General features: G+C 41.0%; 1 protein-coding gene across 2 annotated transcripts in view; it reads left to right on the top strand.

The window, feature by feature from the left end:
* RAD51D (RAD51 paralog D) overlaps positions 1–12,674 on the top strand; it is a 134,939-nt gene that overhangs the window by 3,038 nt on the left and 119,227 nt on the right. For both annotated transcript variants that reach the window (XM_086954738.1, XM_086954739.1), the window contains exons 2-4: positions 7,060–7,159; positions 8,030–8,091; positions 9,892–10,010. In XM_086954738.1, the coding sequence (XP_086810864.1) occupies positions 7,078–7,159; positions 8,030–8,091; positions 9,892–10,010 (263 nt within the window). In that variant the 5' untranslated portion in view covers positions 7,060–7,077. The remainder of the gene's footprint in view (positions 1–7,059; positions 7,160–8,029; positions 8,092–9,891; positions 10,011–12,674) is intronic.

Here is a 12,674-nt window from a genome sequence, read left to right as displayed (position 1 = left end):
CCTCCTCGACCTCTCTGCAGCCTTCGACACAGTCTGTCATAGCACCCTGCTACAACGCCTCAGAAACATCGGAATCCAAGGAAAAGCACTGGAATGGATTACCTCGTTCCTTACCGGAAGAACTCAGAGAGTCCGCCTTCCACCATTCAAGTCAGAGGCCACTGAAGTCATTTGCGGCGTGCCACAAGGATCTTCACTAAGCCCCACCCTCTGCAACGTACACATGAGCCCCCTCGCGACCATCGCACGCCAACACAATCTCAACATCATCTCCTACGCTGATGACACTCAACTGATCCTCTCACTCACCAACGACCCGAACACTGCCAAAACCAACCTACATGAAGGAATGAAAGAAGTAGCCGAGTGGATGAAGCACAGCCGTCTGAAACTGAACTCAGATAAAACAGAAGTCCTTATCCTAGGTACCTCCCCCTCCGCCTGGGACGACTCTTGGTGGCCAGAGGCCCTTGGAAAAGCACCCATCACGACGGACCACGCACGAAACCTGGGCGTAATCCTGGACTCCTCACTCTCAATGAACAGACAAGTCAACGCCGTTTCATCATCTTGCTTCAACATTCTTCGCATGCTCAAAAAAACATTTCGCTGGATCCCAACCGAAACTAGAAAAACGGTCACCCACGCACTGGTCACGAGCCGCCTGGACTACGGAAACACCCTATACGCCTGTACCACCGCAAAACTCCAGAAAAAACTCCCAACGCATCCAGAACGCTTCAGCCAGGCTCATACTAGACATCCCGCGTAAAGAACACATTTCCGCTCACCTGAAAAACCTCCATTGGCTCCCCGTCAATAAGAGGATTACATTCCGCCTCCTAACCCACGCACACAAAGCACTCTACGACCTCGGACCCGAATGCCTCAACACACGACTTTCCTTCTATACCCCCTCCCGTCAGCTACGATCCTCCAACCAAGCCATTGCTACTGTACCTCGCATCAACAAAACCACCATGGGAGGAAGATCCTTCTCCTACCTGGCAGCTAAAACCTGGAACACACTTCCCACTCACCTTCGCCTCACTCAGAACCACCTAGCATTCAGAAAGCAACTTAAAACTTGGATATTCGATAAATAATTCCCCTCCCTTCTTCAAGCGCCTTGAGACCCTCTGGGTATGTAGCGCGCTATATAAATTATTTGACTTGACTTGACTTGACTGTAGAGAACTATACAAATTAGGAATAAACGGTAAGAGTGAAAGGACAAGCACAGAAAATAAACCTTACATTTTTATCACTTATTCTGTAAATATTGTAGAGTACGTACGCTCAAAACCCCAAAAGGATCTACCGGTAAGATCCCAATCACTCCAAAGAATCACTAAACAAATTGATGGAGCGTCGTATTGTTTATTGAAGTTCATGAACTTCAATAAAAAAGATATTTTGGAATCAACATCGTTGAACCTGTGACACATTTTTGAACAATACGACGCTCCCTCAATTTGTTTAGTGATACTGTAGAGAACTATTTTGTGTGTGTATGTGGTCCTTGTGAACGTGCAGTATGCTTTAACTTTTAGTGAAATCAGTTAGTGCCTGAAGTGAGCTGACATTGCCCTTGATGAATGTTGGAGTGGGTGGAAGAAAAATATGAATGACCCAATCACAGACAAATGGGTGAAGTCTGGCTGAAAACCCCTATAAGTACCTATGTTACTAATCATTTTAGTAAAATCAAAAGGTCTTGTCTAACACAAACCTAAACAAGCTTTTGCAATGCAATAGGTCTCACATTTATGAGAGTTTGAGCTATTGGCATTGTAAACAGCAATGCCTCTTGACTCCTTGCGTGCTTCTGTCGGCCAATTGCCATCGCGCGCACTACCTTCGTAGTGCTGCGCACGTCCGTTGGCATTGCCGCCGCGTTTAATCGGTTATTTTTGTTTTGGTTTTTTAAACATAAATAAAAGGCATTGTCATTTACAATGCTAATAGCTTAAACTGTCACAAATGTGAGACCTATTGCATTGCAAATGCTTGTTTAAAGGACGCCCCAGACACTACTTCCCCAACCTACCAGCCTTCAGCGATAGGACAACAGCAAGCTCATCTCTAAAAAACATCTTGCACCTGGTCCTGCAATCTTACCTCCCGAGAGCTAAAACCAAAGCTCTAACCGCCTGTGAACTTACAAAAGTATGAACCCACCGGGTCAGGCATAGTCTCTTCTCTTGCAGAACTATTTCATAGACTCTCCTGTTACCTTATTCCCTCTCCTGCCACCTGCACTCGCTATCCAATCACACACATGACGCTAATGCACTGTTCATCAATAGGGAGCTGTTACCTACTTGTTATGACGGCCCTCTTTTCTATCTCCTAATCCGCACCTTGAGGCGAATACAACAAACAGTTTAAGAAAGAAACATAACAATACTGATTCAGGTTTTTATGGCATTCATCATTACTACTGCTGGCTTGTGACTGGCGTGCAGGATTAGTGTTATCAAAGTGTTCTGACTGCTTTCAGAACTTGTTACAATACTAATTTGAGTGGCAATCTTAGAGCCAAAGCTTGTATGATTAGTCGAACATGATGGAGAAATCTGCTCACTTAGACCGAAAATTGACATCTGTGTAAAGTGAATGTTTCCTTCCTGCCCCTTCTGTGGAGTATCATTGACCGAGAACCTGCTTGGAAAAGGCAGGATGACATGTGAAAGATAAACATTAAGAAAGTGGAGACACTGCAAACCCATATTATTTAAACTGCAGGTAAAATCTATGATTTTCATCCGATTTTTAAACCAGTTTTCCATTAGGTCTTCAGAGCTTTAGGGTTGAGAGGGTAACTGGGTTGGAGATTTCCTGTCACAACGTGTTGGAATTGTTCATTGGATGCGTCTTCAGAGTGCTCCTTTAGAATTAGCTGTAAAAGCTGGTCTGTTAGAACACATATATGCAAAATTGCACTGAATGATGTAGCGTTTGACTACGTTTTGCTGGAAGGATCTGTGAAGTTTTGAATTTAGACAGAAAACCCAGAAATGGAAATTGTCCTGAAGAACTTCCGGAATTTATTTATATACAGAAACTCTACACCCTGCTAGCTTCAGCAACTGGCCAAGCTCCTTGAACAATTCAACCCATAAAATACTCCCTCAGAATCCAAAAGGAAGGACTGCACAATGAAGTTCTGCAGCAAGGCACGAACACAAGCTGCAGCAACTTACCACGCAAACCACTAAATATACCTGGGGCAAGTCGAGTCTGTTACTACGCTAGGTCTGATTCATAGTAGCTATATAAACCCTACCATTTTGAAAGTTCACCCCATGGATTGAGTATCACAAAGACTCCTGTCCCACAGCACCATGTATTCACCGCCCTGATGAGAGACTGGAAGAGATAGCGAGATTTCCGGGCTAAGCCTTTTATAAACACGAGACCTCAGCTTCAAAATAATGTACGTCACGTTGAAATGCGGAAATGAGAGTAGTAGAGGTGTAAATGAAGGCGTACTACTTTGACTTCTAATGGGATGCTCAAGAGAAACAGAGAGTAGGCAAAAGAAACAATTTGAAAGATATATATATTTTGAACAAACCTTGGCTTGTGGCTGCAGTGAATTTTATTAAATGTTTTCTCTTTTCATGAGTTTTGCCGCTCTGCCAGGGTGCTCCTCCTACATCGCAGACGTGAACACTCGGTACACACCAACGTGCTCCGAGCAGGAATGCGTCCGGCTCTCCATGAGCGACAAGGCGGCCCCCATTGTCCCGGCTGCTTGTGAAGTAAAAGCGGGTGCTGGGGTGAATGTAAACAAAGCGATACAAAAGGGGATGATGGACGGAGCGTTTGAACAAATCAAACACTCACCCCCAGTCAACTGATCTGGGTTTAATCCATCACCATTCTTTAGTTCACTCAGCCACCCCAGTTCAGACATGGCTATATGCAAACCAGTCTGACCCTGAGCCTTATGGGAACAGTCCAGCCCGAACTGCCAAACCATGTCTTCCCTGGACCGGAAACAAGCATCCTGGGACCGGTTTCGGATTCATAGTCCTCATCAGCCAGGCTATCTTGAATCCAGTGGCCAAGTGAACAAGGGACTCACGTCTGAGCATACCCTGCCACACTTAGGGCGAACAAAGCGATACAAAAGGAGATGATGGACGGAGCGTTTGAACAAATCAAACACTCACCCCCAGTCAACTGATCTGGGTTTAATCCATCACCATTCTTTAGTTCACCCCAGTTCAGACATGGCTATATGCAAATCAGTCTGACCCTGAGCCTTATGGGAACAGTCCAGCCCGAACTGCCAAACCATGTCTTCCCTGGACCGGAAACAAGCATCCTGGGACCGGTTTCGGATTCATAATCCTCATCAGCCAGGCTATCTTGAATCCAGTGGCCAAGTGAACAAGGGACTCACGTCTAAGCATACCCTGCCACACTTAGGGCGAACAAAGCGATACAAAAGGGGATGATGGACGGAGCACGTCGTGTTGTAGTGCCTGAAGTAGGAGAAACTTAATAAAAGAAATAGTTCTTACAAGTCAAGTAACAACCAAATTAAAGGGCCCAGTAGCTATGGGAGGCTACAAATGAAGACAAGGCAGAACTGAGGAGGGACTAACAGGTTAATCACTGAACCACAAGTCTGCAGGGGTTAAACTACGCAAAGGCATTGGCAGCACAGTGCCTCTAGCAGTGGCATTCAAATTGAGTGGCCCTGAGGAAATTGCCTGATCTAAACCACGGCAATGAAACATGTTGGCTGTAAGTGGGGTGTGAAGTGATAGGCAGTCTTCACACTCTCCTTTTTTATATTCAAGTGTTTACTGTTCGCAACAAAGAAAGGAACATAAGTAAAGTTTAACGTCCTGGTTGCACAGTATCTTATATGTCTAAATGTTTTATGTTGTTAGTTTTTGTTGCAAATAAGTTGTGTTCACTGCACCACGCACTGTTTACTTTGGGTTTGAGACACGTTTCCGTTAAAGCTTGATGGCACCAATGATGATAACAGGGCCATCCTGGTGAGTACCAGCCAGGGGTCCCATTGGTGGTGCGCCCGTGAGGTGCCATCTCGCTCTTCACACATTTTTTGTCCGTTCAAAGTGTTTGGGAGTTCTGTGTTGTCTCGTATTGTTGAGATCAGAGCTAGGCTGCTTTTTATTTAAGCAATAGATTGAGACGTCGCGAGTATCCCTAGATTAAGGAACTCCCTGGTGTGATTCATGAGCAACCATTGATGTCTATATATCAATAGGGAAATATTGCAGTGAGAACTAGGACTGATCTCTCTCATTGATGGCCAGCACCGACATACACTTTTAGACACACCTCCCGCCACCAGTTCTAGAATTGGGAACTTTAGAGCTGGGGAGCTACGTTCGAATCTCTGCATCAGCTCAACATCCTGTGATTCCAAGCAAATCGCTTTGTCTCTCTGTGCCTACCACAAATGAATGTGATTTTCTGTAATGTAAATTGTGCTAATGCCATGTTGTTGAGTTCGCACTATATAATATTGCAAGGAAAAATAAAGTAGGGAAACTCGAGTTCACACACTACTGAACGCGCACTCTTTAGTGCATCAGCAGTGCACTGTGAATCGGTGCGTTTCACAGGCCTGTCACAGATAAGAAATGCTATCAAAACGAAATCCTACAAAACAATATACTACTGGCCGGCAGCAATTCAAACCCGGACAACGTTGGGGCGGGCTGCTAGTGTTTATATGAAGGGGGAGTACATATAGAGCGTAGGCAGCTCCAGTAGACAGTGCAGCGCTGCACAGGCTCGGGGATGCAGCTGAAGAGCTCCTCCACCTGCTCAGAGGCCTAGCTAAAAATGCACATCAGGCTGTCTAGCAGAAATCAGCCATTGGGTGGCACTGAAGTCTCTGATGCCAAACTCTACAAGACAGAAGTGCTATTCCTTCCTCACTGTTCTACACTATCTGCTGTACCTGATTCAGTCTCATTTCCCACAGATCATTTGCTGTTTTCTCCATGTGCAAACAACTTTGGCATTATGTTCGGCCTTTCTATGAAAAAGTGATGCATTTATTACAACTAGAGCGACTCAGTACTAAAGAAATCCGATCACTGTCCCATGCAACACTGCCTGATCTCTTCTCAACAGCCTCCTGATTGAACTCAATAATTAATTACTCTTATAATCAATTGGACACAGTTATAAACTTTGCAATCCATACTCTGTCCACTCATCGCAGGCATACATCTAAATCCAAATAGGATGAAAGAATGTCCAAAACAGAACATTTTAAAAGGGCGTGGTACTTTTCCAAAATTCTATTCACTATTTAGCCCTACAGGTCTTGCCCACGACCTGTCGTATAACTCCGTATATAATTCTAATCTGACAGGCACAGCCTGTTACCTTCATCAGCTTGTGCCCCATCCAACTTTGTACTCTCCTGCCATCAATGTCTACTCCTTTGGAACACTCTACGGCCTCAAAATCGTATGAAAAAATCAACTTCTACAGCAAGAGAAGGAAGCCAGATAACTAACTGTTTTAATTGTTTGTAAATCAGACTATTGTGGATGTAAAAGTGGTGATACAAACATAATAATACAACAATATTGAGTATTAAAAAAGGTAAGTATAACATTTTGTACATAAATACAAATAGGTATATATTAACAGTACTTAGCGCCACACCAACGTGCGTTCAAGATATATTTATACACATATCCCCATGGCATATATGTTTAGTTAGTATAGTATACTTATATTTACCTCTTGATGCTTACCTGGCAATAATATAGTAGTCTGATTTTTGCTACAATATTTTGCAGCACAATATGTTTTCCACCCTATTCTGGTTCTGTAGCATTTTATGTATATCTGTACATAATATATCAACTAGTGTGTGCCCTTCTAAACAATGTTTTTGCTTATTCCTAGTAACCCTGCGTTTGATGTGGTACCCTGCCAACCATACACAGTAATTCCCTTTCTTCACCCTTTGCACTCGCTGAGGTACATATTAGAATGACTAAGATGTTAACTTGTTTCTTTCACTGTTCTGTCTTTCTTCCTCAGATACTACTACCTGGTGCCATGGTGATTCTACGAGAGGGCCTCTGTCCAGGCCTCACTGCTGAAATAATCAACATTTTGAAAATCAACAGCATTCGGACAGGTATGCATAAGATTGTGTTTCTATATCCTTATGTTATTCTTAGGTACCACTAATTCTGAGTGGTAATAGCCATTTACTTGCATTTTAAAAATCTAAAATGTACAACAAGCAACAACTGAAATAATTAAATGTGTAAATCAAGCAAAGACACATGAATTTTCTTGTCATAGTTTTCTGAGGCGAGTCTAAACAGACACGCTGTCGACCTTCTGGCTAAGGACCACATCTTTCCTGTAGTTTGTAAACACTTCCGGAGTCTTTCCTAGTCTCAAAAAGCCAGTCTTTACTAATGTATTGGGTATTCAACATGGCTATTGAATGCTTGTAAGGGCAAAATACAGTTTCAAGCAATATAAGGAGATGGAATAAAGCCTTTGGTATGTCAAATTTCGAGTGGGCCGTATAGGTCCCTTTATATTTTTTCAGGATCTTCAGTCAGTAGCTGGCTGCAGAATACACCGATTTTGTTCAGTGCCCAGTAGTAAAATCAAATCCGTTTCTTTCCATATAAAGAAAGGTAGGAGATGTTTCATAGTCTACAATTGTGCACGGTTTGTTGAATGCAGCTTTGAAAGGTGATCTCTTTCTCCATTTGAGGCAACATACAGCCTCAATTATTTTAAAATGCAACTGAACCCATCTCCAAAGTAAATCTTTTACATTGACTATAATCCTCATGGACCATGATATTATCTGCAGCAAAAACTAGGCGAACGTGATAGCCACCTTAGATCGGAAGTAGAAGGTATGTTAGTTTAAATCCTTTTGAAAAGCTGTATGTGGATGATGTGTTGCTGCTCTTGCAGATTATTGGCATCATTAAAGGCCCTATATTATTGTTGATATGGTTTTTTATTTCCTGGAGTTCAGTTGTGGACCTAGTGTCATCTGACTTGGAGGAAGTAGCCAGAAAATGCTCCCTCTCATATAAGGTAAGAAATATGCTAACACAAGTTAGAAGAAAATTTCAAATATGCCTTTTTAAATGCAATCGCCTGTTTTCTCAATGTTTATAGTTGTTGTTATTGGACAATGTTACCGGATCCCACTGCTATACAAATGGATAAGATCAACTATAATATCAACGCCTCCTGCTGCTTATTATTTCATTAAAATGGGAAAGCACGGAGAAGAAATGGAAGAACACTATGGGGCATATGTAGGAAGGCTTTTGCGAATCGCAAACATCGTTTTGGAATGTAGGTGCCACATAGCAAAATAAGGAACCGCAAAAATTGCGATTCCTTATTTTGCTCAAGCATTTAAGGAATCGCAATTTTGCGATTCCTTAAATGCTATGTAGGAGTGCCTTTTAAATTGCGATTTGGGCATAAGGAATCGCAAAATACCACCTACTCCAAGTAGATGGTATTTTGCGATTTCCTGTCAAAATGCTTTTTGTTTTTAAATTCAAAGTGCCATGTGGCGCACAGACATGCCCTTAGGGCATGTCTGTGCGCCACATGTACTTACAGGCACATTCCAGGGGTGCAACAGATGTCCTTTGGACACCCTGGCACCCTTGGAATTGCGATTCTCAAATTGCGATTTTGTCATAGAAAATCACAATTTGAGAATGTATCCCCATTCATTCATGAATGGTACACTCATTCCTTAATTGCGATTCGTGATTTGCTAATCGCAATTAAGGAATTTTATCAATTCACTAAAAAATAGCGATTTTTTTTTGTTTACCTACATTCCATTTTGCAATTCTCAAATAGCGATTCCTTAAAAATCGCTATTTAAGAATCGCAAAATGGAAATTACCTACATATGCCCCTAAGTGTCCGTGTACATTCAGTGGTTGCATGTCATATGTATATAAAAACATTACATGACAGAAAAACTGTGTCCTAAATTTGCTTCAACAGTTGCTAGATTGTTGACTTTTTTTCTTTACATTCACTGGATAACTGTCTCCATTTGCTTCTCCCTACCTCACCCCATTGCCCCCCACATTTTACAGCTTCCCTGCCCCCACCCCCTTTTTTTATGGCCCTTTTCTCCCCGCCCCTCTAGTTGCTGAAGTTCCTGCAACTTCTTTAAGGCATTGTTATTCTCATAATACAGATGATTCATGATGGATTTTGTCGATTTATGTTCAGCTTTTGTTTATGTCTGTGTTCTAATAAGTTAATAAACAAATAAAAAGAAAAGTGTGTTCTAAACATTTTTTACAAACCTATTATCCTGTTGAGTTAGATTTTCTTATTATTATTTCATTGGAGTGCTATTTTTGTAAACAATAATTTTGGACAAAATATTTCTGGATATGATATTTTGATTATAGTATTCTATTACTGCAGGTTCTTAGTTTATTGCCAACATAGTTGAATACTAGCCATACTAGCAATGTTTGGCAGACTAGATTATTCTGAAAGTGGGCAAATGGCTGAGGGCACAGAGACCGAACTCCTCTGGTTCAACATTAATGTTTTGCAGTTATAATCTGTTATGAGTAAAATGTAGTACAACCAATAAAAAAGCACAAGGAAAATAAAGACAGTTGCTAAATGTTAATTGTAGTTGGGTAGATTGTGTGGGCACAGTTTAATGCACTCCTGTATAAAGTGTATGTTTAGAGTGAACCTCATTTCCTTAAAGCACTCGCTCACTTGATGGCTATACTGAGTTATTTTCTTTGCTAGTGTTGCACGCATATGCTTAGATTGTTGATTTATTACATCTTTGCGTTCGTGCCATACTAAGCACAATTTGCTTATGTGTAGACCATGGTGGCAATAAGACGTGTGCTGCTGGCACAGTTCTCAGCTTTTCCATCCAATGGGGCTGATCTATATGAGGAACTAAAGAGCTCCACTGCCATTCTCTCTACTGGAATTTCCAGGTAAGCAGCACATTCAACCAATAGCCATGTTTTCAAAAGAGGATGCTAATGTTCAAACTGTGGAAGGATTTGAATGCATTTTCTTGAAAGTGCGTTTCTCAGTATAGTTTCACTTATGTATTTTAGTGCATCATTGGTACAACGATTGTATGTTTTTGTGCCCTGTTTAGCAATACCGGTGATGATATACCAATACGAATGTCAAATAAATCCCATGATATCTGGAGATAGACTAACAGATAAAGCATAGCGACAGATGAGACAACTTAATAGAAGAGCTGAAAATAATTAGGGTCTGAAATGTTTTTTTCTCTTGCAAAACGTGAGCTTTTGTTTTTTAAACAACATTTAATTTTTAGATCTTGTTATTAACATGACAGCCACATATGCATTCCAGCAGGATTTGTTAAGAGTCGCATTAACAGCATTTATACATTTGCTCCTGGTGCAGTGCTGGACACCATAACAACTTATCGTTATCACTAGGGCTTTCAGCCTGAACTCCACTCCCAAACATGGTGTAAGTGCAACTAACCATGTACCTCTCTGTCCTCTGTAGGTCTGTCATTTTCCTCATAGTTTGGTCTATTTTGTAGGACATTCTCTTCCTTTATAAACGTGCCTTTTTTCTACTTGTCTATTTCCGTTAGGCAGGGAGTACCCCACTAACAAGCAATATTCCTTTTTGCAATAATTAATCTAAGGTTAAGCAGAAATCTTGGGCATTTCGATGGGCGCCTCTTCATCCAGATGTTTAACAGGGGTGCCGTAGGCGAGTCCTAAATCTGTTGACATGTGGCTTAGCACATCCAAGCTTGAGTGCCTTCCCAAAAGGGTCTCCGAGAGGGACAAGCCTAAAGAAGATAAAGGAACGTTACCTCTGATCCCAACCCCTTATACAAATGTCAGATATCGTTCTTCCCATTTTCATTTGTGTGATTCTAGTGTATTAGGACCTGCAAAACTTACGTTTTGCAGTCAATATACAGGAGACTTCACAAGAAGATGTACCTTTCCATTCCATTATTCCTCTAAGTACATTTCTTTGAATTATACAAATAACATTTGAAGATTTTGTTCTTTAGTTGAGATTAAAGTATCATTTAAATCATGCTCTTCACAGATGCACACAGACTGGAAAGCCCTGCCACCTAGACCTTGCTTACATAGAAAAACAGTTTGAACAAAATCCCTTCCCAGAATGTGATGGCCCAAACAGTTACCAGAAAAAGTCCAAAATACATTAGCCTGGCAATTCATACTTCTATTTAGTTAAAGACATAAGGCATGATTTCTAGTTTGGTGGATGGGTTACTCTTTCACCACTGTGATGGATATCAGCCATCCTTATTACAAGTGGCATAGGATATAATGCACTTGTAATAAGGCAGGCGGGACATCCATCAGGTTTAAGACAGACTAACCCCTCTGCCAAACTGTAAACCAGGTGCTGAATGGATTAGGCAAAGTACACAGTTTTAATTGGCTCTATCATATCCAAAATATTGTAATGCTAGAGAATTGTTGTGTATTATTGACTGTATTTGGATTCTAAAGTGTGAACCTATGTACAAAGAAGTGGAGTACTGTAACGTAGAGGGGAATATATTTGTGTACTCTGGGATTTTCTGGGTGTCTCTCCCTCCTGTATTATGCACACTTGAAGTAAGGGTATTAGGAGTCAGACAAACTGTCAAATAATCTATTGCATCTGCAGATAATATCGCAAAGCTCCAACCAAAAGCTAGCATTAGTACACATATAAATAATTGGATTTTATAGTGTATTTAAATTTATTATATGCTATTCTCTTTGCACCATTTCAGTAAAAATGATCAATAAACATCTCAGGAATCAAAAGGGAAATAAGTGTGACAGCTAAAAATGTCTCAACCATCACCCATCACATATCCCTAACTTATTACTATAGATCCCCAACATTTTTTTATATTAAGCTGTCTTACAGCTTAGTCTAGTAATTTAGCATAACTCGTGCACAATAATGTAATGCCCCCTGTACTTGTATTTCAGTAGGCTTCTTCTAGAATCTCGATCATGAGCATTTGCCAAAAGCGACCGAACAGACTGCTAGCCCTGCCACAATTACTAGGGTTTTGTATACACTTTCAAAACATCAAGGCATATATGCTCGGAAACTTAATTTGTTTCAAAGGACACAAAACAATGTTCACATTAGGTTATTTTAAGCAGGACACTGAAGCTGTTGTTTTGTATCTTTCAGTTTCTCAAATATGTTCAACATTCAACAGATCTTTAGTCCTTGTGCACAGACAATGAAAAAAACCATCTTGCTTTAAAAATGCATGCAGCAGAAAGTGTAAATATGTGACAATTTAGTATAAACTCGGTTAGCTTTACACAGAAATGGAGCTAAATAGCCCACATTAGTAGAGACCCGCATTAGGCCTAACATTCACATTTACAAGATAATGTTCACATGCATCAAGGCCTGTGATATATATATATACATTGTCAAACACATAAGAAAAGCATGCGAACACGCACCAATACAGTGTGTCGAGAGATTGTGGGAGGGTCAGTATAGTTTACACCAAAGTACCAGCTAGTTTTGATTCTGATAAATTTGGCATGAATTATACTCTTGCTCTTCTAAAGGCATAAGTTATCTGTGACAAAGCAGAA

The sequence above is a fragment of the Lissotriton vulgaris genome, chromosome 2_1, assembly GCF_964263255.1.
Source record: "Lissotriton vulgaris chromosome 2_1, aLisVul1.2, whole genome shotgun sequence".
Classification (NCBI taxonomy): Eukaryota; Metazoa; Chordata; class Amphibia; order Caudata; family Salamandridae; genus Lissotriton; species Lissotriton vulgaris.
The sequence above is the reverse complement of the archived record's forward strand: the minus strand, read 5'-3'. Positions and strand labels throughout refer to the sequence as shown.